The 12,245-nt window shown below is 41.1% G+C and overlaps 1 protein-coding gene across 7 annotated transcripts in view; it reads left to right on the forward strand.

Moving 5' to 3' along the window:
* The first annotated feature begins 5,973 nt into the window (after positions 1-5,973).
* LOC308335560 (uncharacterized protein) overlaps positions 5,974-12,245 on the forward strand; it is a 31,294-nt gene continuing 25,022 nt past the window's right edge. For all 7 annotated transcript variants that reach the window (XM_080792617.1, XM_080792620.1, XM_080792621.1 and 4 more), the window contains exons 1-7: positions 5,974-6,146; positions 6,261-6,311; positions 7,228-7,293; positions 8,977-9,024; positions 9,308-9,358; positions 9,486-9,539; positions 10,559-11,617. In XM_080792617.1, the coding sequence (XP_080648743.1) occupies positions 6,123-6,146; positions 6,261-6,311; positions 7,228-7,293; positions 8,977-9,024; positions 9,308-9,358; positions 9,486-9,539; positions 10,559-11,617 (1,353 nt within the window). In that variant the 5' untranslated portion in view covers positions 5,974-6,122. The remainder of the gene's footprint in view (positions 6,147-6,260; positions 6,312-7,227; positions 7,294-8,976; positions 9,025-9,307; positions 9,359-9,485; positions 9,540-10,558; positions 11,618-12,245) is intronic.

Genomic DNA, 12,245 nt, shown 5'->3' on the forward strand with positions numbered 1-12,245 from the left:
TGTGTGTGTGTGTGTGTGTGTGGGGGGGGGGGGGGGGGGGGTGTACGGTGTACGCTTGTTGTTGAGCATGCTTTGTAAATCTGAAGGTTCATGGGCAACAAGCTTTGCTGAGACTGAGGATGTTTATGACTGGTAGGCAAGTGCATCTTTGCTGAGTAACACCCTACATTTAACAGCCATTTAGTGCTTCTATGCGTAGTGTGCGTGTGTACCAATCCTCACCATTGTACTAATTAAGCAGAATGCTAGTATGGATATTGGAGCGCTGTTCAAGGCTCACCCAGATGGTATCTCTGTTTAGCTACAGTAGTACATCTTGCACTTGCATGATCACCACCTAACAAACTCAGCTAGCATACTTGAGCACACGTTCCATGCCGCTCCAACAAGTGATATTCACGTGAGCTGGATCAAGAGAATTGTGTTGCGTGCAAGCACTGCATGTTGGTTTGAGTGTGTTTGGGTGTGGTTTAATAATTTGGGAGCTTTTTTGCCCTATTGAAGCACAAATAACCCAGCAGAAAGACAGAGAAACGGGTACATGTAGGTGATGAGAACATGTAGGCCTAGTAATGTTCAGTAGTGATTTTTAATAAACTCCCTTGAACCATTGCCCTTGATTTGACCTGACAATGAACCAGCCCCTTCACTGCCGTCGCTCTCGTAAAAAGGAGACTTAATTAGCATTAGGGTAATTATGGCCCTGTTAATTTTTTTGCCTGACCCTCGAGGGTATACTGTGTCTAATACAGGGAAAGTTGTGTTAAAGTCTCCATGTGGTTGTGCGTGCCATCACATCCAGTAGGCCGTGGACTTGACCAATAGTGTAAGTGCAGTGTTGTTGACTACTAGAGTAAATAGGGAACAACCACGGTCTATATCTTGAATTTCCAAATCTGGAACTATAGGCACAATAAGCATTTTTACTGCCAAAAAGATTTTTCCCCTAAATGGGGTGTTATTTTTAAGATATAACTGCCCAAACAATATCTATACTAAATTTCCAAACGAACAGTCTTTCAACAATCAGTCTTTCAATGAAGCATCCTTCAGAAATCATTGTTGTGACTAAAATTGCAATAGCAAAGCTAAACACTGCCGTGTAATACAGTAGCCTATGATAACCAGTGGACTGACCATACATGTGAAAAAGGACCCAATCTACCTTCATGCGCGTTTCACCTGCAGTCTGCACACTGTCTCTTGTTTTGGTGCACCCAATACATCCAGTCATTATTAATTTCTTCTTTATTTTTCTTTTAGCTTCATTTTGTCATTTTCTTTTAGTCGTTCTTCTGAGGTTGCACATTTCTTTCCCTTCCTCTCTAGTGCTCCGCTCCCTAACCCCTTCCTTGTAGTAGTGTGTGATGCTGCGATGTTGATGATGGTAATAAAGCTGCCAAGAACCTTAGATGTTAAGGCTCCTGTCCCCGAGGCTAGCTCTGAATAGACTGGCACCTTGGATGAATATAGCCTTGTTCACTATTTAGTTAGAAATGGATGGATCAGGTGCAAATGGTACAAATTGATGGATCAGGTGCACGTAGACGGTGGCTGACAACTTTGTACCACAGCGGTTCTCAACATGTGGGTCGGCTCCCCAGGGGAGGGCAGCTCATGATATTTGTGATTTCTCATGCACCTGCTGTTTGTTGATGTTGAGAAGAGAGTGGTGAGCAGAATGGGCGCCCACAGAGTGTAAATTGTTGACACACATGGCTCCAACTCGCGCGTGGGTTCAACCTTTTAGCAGTTTTTTTGCCGACGCTACGAGTTGAAGCCGCGCGAGTGTCATTTCCATCCAACAGCTGTTTAAATACCCGGAAGAGACGCCTGGACTAGGCGTTTTTTTACGTGAAGGTGTGCCTGTACCATAGAGTTATAAAGGATAGAGGGAGGACCGGAGCGACACCCCCCCCCCCGCCCCAGATGCACAGGGTCCGTCTGCAGTTCCAGCTCTAACCAGTAGGGCCGAGCGCTCCAACTTGGAGAGCCTCCCTGGGGGCTTGGCCTGTACCCAATGTCTATATGTGATGGTTATAGGCTCCTCCCAGCTTTGTGTTCAATAAGGCATGGGAAGTTCTACCAAATAAGGGATTAATGGGTGAGGCCTAGATAATTTGCCAAATAAAGGAAATGGAGAAATGTTTTTTTTGTTGTTTTTTTCCCCCCCTGAGAGTGGGCCAGGGCTGTGTGAAATGCTTGTCCATTTTTTTTTCTACAATACTTAATTTCCCCTATTTTGTTTTCATTTTTGTAAAACATGTATTTTTTATCTCTGTGAAGTGTTAGTTTACCGTCCCGGTGTGATCACAAGTTAGTCAACTGTGTAATAGTTCTTGTGTACATTTTTTAGCTTTAGCTCTGAAAAGGGAGAATAATAATAATATTAACAAAAAAGAAATAGAATACAATCAAAATGTACTTGTGTGGCTAATTTCTCTGTGTAATGCCAATGCACATCATAAAAAAATAATAAAAGCTTAAGAGAAATTTCAATGATTATCTTCTTTTTCTTTTCTTGTGATTTTTCTTATTTTATTTATTTGCCAAACACTATTTTGGCATGTGTGTGTGTGTGTGTGTGTGTGTGTGTGTGTGTGTGTGTGTGTGTGTGTGTGTGTGTGTGTGTGTGTGTGTGTGTGTGTGCGCGCGCGTGCATACTGTAGGTATAAGGCACAGTTGAATTAGTGTGAACGATAAGGGAAATAATTATCACTGTGTATTAAACACACGTATGCATTTTACTGTAGCCTGTCTAATTCATAGGCCTGGATTTTTTTTCTTCAAAATTAAAAAAAACATAACCCATCATTTTTTTTATTTTTTCATTTTTGTCAAATCATCAAAAATGATGAAAAACGGCGCGCTATAGTATGCCGTACGCAATTTCCAATTTCCCCAATTTCCGCAATTTCCAATTTCCACAATTTTCAATTTCCGCAATTTTCAATTTCCGCAATTTTAATTTTCCGCAATTTTCCGCAACACTCCGCAATTCCTCCGCAATACTCCGCAATACTCTGCAATACTCCGCAATTCAAAATAAAAAAACATGGGCTATAACCCATCGTTTTTTGAAAAAAACAATTTGCTAATGTTTCTCATCCTCCGCAACACAATTTTTCCAGGAAATACAACACATTGAGCAGGGCACTGCAGGGAGTTGAACCCCGTTCCGGTAAACCAGAAGTACCAGTACCAGTGCCTTAGCTTTGGTGTATTCAACTATTTGGGTAACGTGAGCTTTATCCTCTAATTCAGTGGTTCCCAAAGTGGGGTCCGGGGACCCCCAGGGGTACCTGAGGGAGTTCCAGGGGGGACCCATCTATTTTGTTCATGTTCATAAAGTGCTAAAGTGTTTAAAGCAGTGGTTCCCAAACTTTTTCATGTCAAGGACCCCCAAATTGACACTACTTAGCCTGTGGACCCCCATTTGAAAAGATATGCCAGGGACCCCCATAAGAGAAGACGTACACATTTAGACGTCTACATTTAGACGTCTGTATACATTTAGACGTCTACATTTAGACGTCTACATTTAAAATTGCAGCCTGTGCCCAGCACCATGCCAAAGCTTTTTCCTGCAGGAAACACTGCTTGTGGTTGTAAATATATTGTTATCCGTGTTGCGAGGATGAGGGGGTACCTGGAAAAATATCTACCCCAAAAGGGGTACCTGGTCCAAAAAAGTTTGGGAACACCTGGCCTAACTGATTATAGCAGCCACATCTATTGAACTATTCAGTATGCTTAACCTTCATTAATTAAAACCTTCATAAATTAACCTTGACCAGAACAGGGGGGAAAAAAGAAGGACCACAATGCTGAAACCTGTCAATTCAAGTGGTTAAAATGGTGGTGGTGTGGTCTACCTGGCAGGGTAGGTGAACAAGTAGCTATCTGTTTTTTGTCTCCTCTGATCTATATTCCCACACTTTTGATGAACTGTAATGCCATATAATGCCACAGAGTGGAGTGAAAGACAACATTTATAACATTTAACATTCTATAGCCTAGAAATCATAAATAAATAAATAAGTATATAGGCTAAGTAAGTAAGTAAGTAAGTAAATAAACACATAGGCCTAAATAAATTACAAATTACAAAACCATTTGCACCATCAAAGTAGCCTATTTTGATGACCTGTTCACCAATTTGTTTTTTGTACAAACTTTTAAGTCGCTAAAATATAGCCTGGGTATTGTATTATGTTTATTCTGGTACAATCTTATACATCAACTGAACTAACAGCAGGACTTTACTATTTATCACATATTTAAAAAAATGTTTTACTTCAATTTAAGGTGATACATGGTAGGTGAATAGGGAAAAAAAGTTAAATAATAGCTATCACAATGAAACTTCTCCAGTTGATTACTTATATTAAAACTAAGATTTTTTTGTATTACAAGTTTTCTGAAATTATATGTTTAAATATGCAAATTAGGCATTATATGCGCTAATTTCCATACATTTCGGGACGATAAATCTGAAGATCGGATAAAGCCAGGTTCAAAATTATCATTTCATTTTGTTGACACATTAGAGACAAAGAAAATTACAGATGGGATTTTAGATATCTCTAATTATCACTCCACAAATCAGAAAATAGTGTCAAAGGCATAAAAAACCCAATTTTCGGCATGTTTTTAGGTATAAAATGTGATGTAAATCAGGCTGTGAATGATATATCAACAAAACAAAGATTCTTTGTCCCAGGTATATGAGGGAAAACTCATTTTGAGAAAACGGCCTTTAAAGATTTGTATTGTAAAATTCCAAAACGTTTTATTTGAAGCCACTTTTTTGAGACAAAATATCTCATCCAAACCTTGGCAACAAAATATAATGGCATATATCATTGGAAAGGTCTGGACCATAGAGTTATTATACACTCTAAGGTCTGGACCTTGAGCTGACTGTGGTGGTCTGATCCAAATATGGTCACTTCCTTTGTACCAACAACCAATCATGAAAATAGAGATGGTGGATTAATAAACATCTAAATCTGTATTTTTAATGTTTATTTTGCTTTAGTTTGATTTCACCTGCCATGTCTCGCCTTAACATGCACAATCAGGCCCCAGGAGCCCTTGTCAGGGCCTCAAACCCTACCGTGCGGGCGTGCGGCCTAGTTTTCTGAAGGGTCCCTGAGAGCCAATAAGGGCCCCTGGGCCTCGGCCCCACCGGCCCAATGGCTAATTTGGCCTGCATGACCAATGGTTCCATCCCAATTCCTTTTCTGCTCAGTGCTTGCAGCACTTTAATTGCACAATTTGCCAGACAGACAACATGGAAATAAAGTTGAATTGATCATATAGGCCAGTGCTACTCAACCCGCCCCTGTAATGTATGATCTGCGGCCCATCATGGTCATCATAACAATACCAAAAAGTAGTTATTTTCATTATTTTGAACAAGATTGTAAGTATTGTTTGTTCCAAGAGGAAGTGATATATGGCCTGATGTCAGCTGAGACCACTTACTTATGTATTCACCTGTGATAATCTTCACATTTTGTGAAGCCTCGAGCGGATACGGAAACAGCACAGGCGGGATCTATAGGATGCAGACCGGATCACACTGATTCATTTGAATGACAATCAGTGATGAATGAATGATGACGCTATAGTGTGAAATATGCATTGTAATTTTGTTCCCCGAGAGTGCAACCAGGCCAGCTGCACACCTGAAGACCGCACCGCACCACCCGGACCCGTTCAGCAGGACCGTGCCCTGCAGAATGTGTAGCAGCGCACAACCGGTTAGATGAGGTTAAAAGTCTTAACCGAGGGGTGAAAGCAAAGCTACAAGCTTACACCGCGTCGCATCCGACATGAGTTGTGAGCTTGCAGGTCTGATATTCTTACCGTCTTAGATTTTTCGGGAGGGACCCGACGACGTCACCGCCAATCATGTAGTCCTCCTGTCATTCTTCAATCACTTTGAGCATCTCGACGACGCGCCCACACAGGAAAACAAGTGACAAACACACGCTCATTAAACTTTACATAAACTCTATTATTGGCGTGCGTTGTGTTGTGTATTTGTGTAATGCCCCGTGTAGTGTAAGCCGGATAATAATCACAAAAAGCACGCTTGTTTTTTTGCTTTGGTCATGAACGGAGATGCAGCTGTGGTGGTAAGTTGAAAGTTTGGTAAATAATTTGATTCTGGTGAGCACATGTGAGAAGTTTTGATTAAAACTTAAAAAGCTGGATTTTTGTTGTTGTTGATCGTGTGCTGTGAATGCCAGGAGAATGGAGAGATGGAGAATGGACCTCAATACTTCAGAGAAAGGCGTCCAGTGAGTATATTAATAATCAAATTAGATGGACATGATGTCGTTTTTTTGGCTGTGGTTTAAAAAAAGTCCCTTTCATCTTTCATAATATTATTTCTATTGTTGTAGACTTGTAAAACTTCTATAACTTTAGAATAGGCCTACCTAGCTGCTTCGCAAAGTGCTAGCCTATATTGTAAATACATTTCATCCTGTAGCCTACCATTCTTCACATTTATTTAATGTAGCTACTTCTAAATGTCAGGAGAACAAAAATACACACACACACACACACACACACACACACACACACACACACACACACACACATACAGCTAGGTAGGCAAACTTAAAAAGACATGTTTAACGTGTATTTATCTCTCTCTAGCTCAGTTGCACCTTAATTGCTGCTCTCCTAATAAACCTTTAAACAGGATTCAGAACTGAACAACCCATCTTTTTCACACGGCTAGAAAGAGGGGAAAATATCCACAGACACCATTGTTGTTAAGCACCCAAACCTTTATTAGAGACGGACAATAACATTTAGACCTACATAAGGTCTTCAGTAACCGTTACGGTGACAACAATGCCCACATAGGATTCATTCCATTGACATCTTGTGATTCCCCTTCTACAGCATGTTCACTGCTCTGTTTCGAACAATTAAACACAGTGGGACTCACAAACATGGATATTAGTCAAATATTTGATAGGTTATTAAGTTTAGGCCCTAAACCTATCAAATTTTAGGCTAATAGAAATTCAACTGTCCCTTTTTATTTGAGTTGCACAGGAGTTGTCCATTTTTGATCCTTGCATCGTATATCCATTACCCATGCCTTGAGACATACATTTATTTTTTCTTTCTTCAGTGCAATTGGTGTCCAGCCATTTAATTAAAACTTACTGTTTGGCATGCTGTGATAATGTTTTGCAGAGCATGATGAAAATACAAGGGATGCTGAGAAGAGTCTCTCAAAGTTCATTCCAGAACCAATCCAAGGTGACACCACACACACACACACACACACACACACACACACACACACACACAGAGAGCTACGCCCACTCTAATTATTCCAGTGAAGTGGCACTGGCAACCCTAGAGTGTAATGTATTGGGGAGGGACATGTTCCTGCCAATGTATTCATTGAATTCCTCCTGACGCACATTTTTTGTGTGTGTTGTGACTGTTGTCAGTTGTCACTGCTGTTTTATCCTACTGACTCATCTGCCAGTGAGACTCCGTCCCACTCCTCCCCGCCAAACACTCCCTGCTGAGAGGTGCTGACTCAGCCCGTAGGAGTACAGTACATAAAGTAACCCTTCCCTTCCCAAACACAGGCCAATTGTGTTTGTATAGACACTCGACAGACTGGTGGTGGGCACTGGGCAGCTACTTTGCCACTGTGCCAACCGAGTGCAATGCCTTTGGCTTACTAACTTATATTGTAGGGACATCATCAGCTACAAGTTAGTAAAATAATAATGCAAATGGTACAGAGAGTATAAAGTGGTAGTGCATCATCATTGAACTGAAGCATTCAAAATAGAAAATATTTGACTGTAAATGACATATCATCATGCAATAAATTACATGGTATCGGAATGGCATTGACTGACATACTTGCCGATACCGTAGCTTTTCCGATACAACTCTGAACTCTATACAATATTATTTTGTGCCCAGTGTTGTTGACGTTGTTAACTTCCCAGATGCTTCATGCTTTAACCACTTAAGCCCTATATAGTGTTTTTTGGCCAACATAGTGTTGCCATGGCATGCAGGGTTAATGTGTTTAAACCTAGCATTGCTGTTGTCCTGTGCCTCGCTTTTGCTGTGCTACTGCTCGTGTTAGTTCTTGATTTGCTTGTTCGTTACAACCAGGGACTGATTTCTAGTGAGGTTGTTATCGCCTTGGAGAATGACTCGGCATGAATCAGCAGTTCTCTTTATGAAGTGACAGTGAATTAGTTTTTATTAGCACGTTGATAATGTCCCTCCAGCAGTGAGGGATGTTTCAAATAGTTGTCTACACTGTGTGTAACGATGTGTTACGATGCATGCATCTTTGTACATTTGGCATGTGAAATATGGTCAACACAGTGCCTGAATCAATCTTTCATTGGTCTCTAAACTCATCTGCTGCACACTAACGAAAGCAATAGTCAAACTATGGGAAAACTGCTACAGTGTACATGTTGTTTTCAGTGGAAGCCAAGCCAGCGACATGACACTCCAATGGCCGACTCTCCATATCACTGGGGGTTAGCAGAGATGGATCACCCGTAGGAACTGGTTATTCGCCTAATTATCAAATTGGGATATGAAGGGGAGACATTGCTGCCATTGAACATTTTTATAAAATATTTTTAATGTAAATATTGTGGAAAAGTAAAATTTCTTCAGTCAAAAAGTGAAACTTCCCTACAGCATATTCTAGATTAATTGTGCATAAAGTGAAACATAATGTCTAGAAATGAGAGTTTTGGATGTCGGGTAAGTTTGATTACAAGAGGGCTGGGTCATATATAAACAGGATTATCATACCAAAATATAAACTAGAGGCATGCCATGTAGGAAGACGATCACCTTGGGTCATACCAAAATCTGGATTGTCTGCTCTACTATGTTTAGAATATAGTCACTAATTTTTCCACTTGATTTATTGTTTTATTTGTTCAGGATGGCGTCAAAACGGAAGATTCCCCAGTCCTCCCTGCTGGTGCACAGGTACAGATTCCAGCCATTGTTGTGGTGCTGTTTAATGCATTTATAGGCTATTTATAGGCCTGCTGTAGGAAAAGGTTGTGTTGCAGCTAACTCCATGATGTCAGCCTGACTGTATGCACGTGCGCACACCTGCTTTGAGATGGAAGATTTGGCCACCACTGAAGAACCACTTTGACATTTTCCTGCTCTACATGTGTGGATGTGTTTGTTTTCATTTTTGGTGCACTTTGTACACAATGCATCCTCAATCTGTCCTCCCTCTGTAATGCTGTCATTCTTTCAGAATGGAGTGTCAGATCGTGGAGCATGGAATCCATTCCACTACAGCCCTCAGGTATGGAGTGAAGTCATTTGGCAACAGACCAACCAAGTGAAATATTACACTTCTTCCTTATGTCTGACTTCTGCCCCCTCCTCCCCCCACCCACCCTTTTCCTTTTTTTTCCTCTTCTGTTTATTAGAATGGAGTCGGTGCGGGTTTGTCCAGAGTCAATCCATTCTATCAACATTATATTGTATGTATTTCTTTTGTTTCTTTTTTGTTTTCCCTTGTTAGACTATTGGAAAATGACACGTACTGTACATACACCATATAAGAACCATGCAGACAAACTGGATCCATTAATCTTGATACACTGGTCCACTAAACATTATTTACTTTACTCTATTTTATTTGTTTATTTAGATGGGACGATGCATATTAATGGACATTACATAAATTCAATGTAAATACACCGGATTTAACAAAGATCATCCGCAGTCCCCACATAAAAACATAAACGATACCTTATATTAGGAATCAAAGCATTAAAAACGTATACATACACAAAGAAAGTATAAAGGTACTAAAGGTGTACTAGCTAAAGTAACCTGTGCATAAGGTTTCAAATACTTCTGGGTTCTGGCCAGTGGTGGGTGGTGCCGTCTGAGCCTGAGGCCATTGGCTTTTGCTCTGTTGTTTCCACATTCCACATAATCTTATCTTATACAGCTAAACACTGCACTAACGTATTTTTTCTGAAAACGTTTGGAGGTGTAAAAAAAGGCAATTCACTAACAGAATCTTGATTTGTATATATCGGCCCTGCCCAGTTTGATAGATTCATTGATCTGGCTTTCGCCAGCTGTTGTACAGTCATAACGTTGAGGTAGAGTCATGATTATGCAAGTTGAGATATGGCAGTTGTTGCTGTGTTGCATCCATCACGCACAGCCTAGTGGCTAGATTATTATTATTTTATTTTAGCCAGTGAATTATTTTATGTGAGTTTACCATAATCACAGTAATCCTTAATCATATTCCATCATTCAAGGGCAATGAAACCGACTCCATGCAGTCACTTTCAGTTAGGGTGCTGCATCCAGTGTGTCTGCAATGACGGGGGGGGGGGGGGGTCCTCAATGATTCCTTTATATTTTTGAAATATTGAGTAATGGAAGGTAGTGTTTTTATTGAAAGGATATATATTACTTGGAAATTAATTCTTAAAATCTGGTGTCTTTAATTCTTCTGAACTTTGTACTTTGCCCCTAGGAGTCCAGCAGTAAAACGATCAACGTGGTGAACATAAAGGGAGATGCACCAGAAGATACAAGCTTCACTACCATCTTTGCTCCTCCACCGGAGTTTGAGAGTTCGACTCTGGACCTGATGTCTGGCATTCAGACTAAGTCACCAGATCCCCAAACAGACCGGTCAAGCCATACCCCAGACCTCCTCCGAACCTCAGCCTCGCCCGAGAAAACACCTGGAAAGGCTGGAAATGAGAAGGGTTTTCACAAATCCCCCCTGAGGTCACTGGATATTCTTGGGTCAACTCTCCTGCAAAAACAGGATGTCTCCCAAACCCTGTGTTCAAATGGAAGAGCCACTGAAAGAGGTGACCTTGTTCAGGAATGCCAGAAGGAGGATTTATTCCAAGCCATGACCACCAAGGAGCCCGGAATTTTCAATACTTACCTCGATAATTTTCTGGACCCCTTCCAGTCACCTTCAAACAAGGTTGAGGATGTATGTCACCCTACGCCTTCTAAAGAATTTGAATTGTTCCAAGCACCTTCACTCACTGAGGGAAAATCCTCGTTCGACTCTTCTACTAATTCTAAGGCCTTGGGGGATATATTTTCATCGCCGTTCACTACAGACCCATTCCCAAGTCCCAAACCATATAATCCACTCCCGTCAGACGCCTTTCCATCACACAACTATTTGCCAGATCTTTCAAATGGGACTCCAGACATCTTCCAGCCCCAGACCCCTGGCAGTTCCCAGCCCTTGCTCACAACAAACAGCCGAGACATTTTGAGACCGAAACCTAAAGCCTCTAAGTTCACATTCTCCCCAATGCCACTTCACAACTCGCCAGAAACTAGCAATGTTTTCACACCCACTTTGGCTGATATGCCAACACCACAAACGCCTTCAAGTTCCCATTTCGATGTTCACGCAAGCTCTTCTGATGGACCACGTGATGTTGATGTTGTGTTGACCACTCCGCAAGGAACCAAGCACGATCTTCTTCTGCCAACGCCTTTCATCCAAGCCAGGAATTTGTCGATGTCACCTAGCGATTCGACCCCAGGAATGACGCATGTAAGTGTCTGTCGAACCAGATTTTGGTCAAATAAATAACATCTTGAAGGGATTAAGCTTGTTCTGATCTATTTGACTGAGCAGGCGGGTGAGGCACACCACTTCTAGACCTGTCAGTGAGTGTTATGTAAGCTCATTGTAATCCTTTGATTGCACTTAATGCTTGTTGTTGTGCTACTGTGGAAAACCCAACCCAGCTTAAAGCTGCTATAAGCAATAATATGTCAAAATTTGAATGACTTTAAAGTTTTTGGTATTCAGACAGCCCGCAATGAGTAAAACGCTCCCCAAATCTTTTATGTCTCTGTGACACATCTAGGGGCCACAATCTGCATTCAAAGATGTTCCTAGAAGCTTTGTCATTGGTCGAGAGAAAAAAACGGTCGAAATTACTAACCAATCAGGAAGTAGACAGGCCTGTCCCTCAAATTGACCAATGACAAAGCTTCTAGGAAAATCTTTGAATGCAGATTGCGGCCGCTAGATGTGTCACAGAGAGTAAATCTTTTGGGGGAGCGTTTTACCCATTGCTGGCTGTCTGAATACCAAAAAATATATATACCCATACCCATTATATTTTAATTTGTATCTTTTCACAATACGGTATATGCCTGTATTGCAATGGCAG

The sequence above is a fragment of the Protomyctophum bolini genome, assembly GCF_963924005.1.
Source record: "Protomyctophum bolini genome assembly, chromosome: 20".
NCBI lineage: Eukaryota > Metazoa > Chordata > Actinopteri > Myctophiformes > Myctophidae > Protomyctophum > Protomyctophum bolini.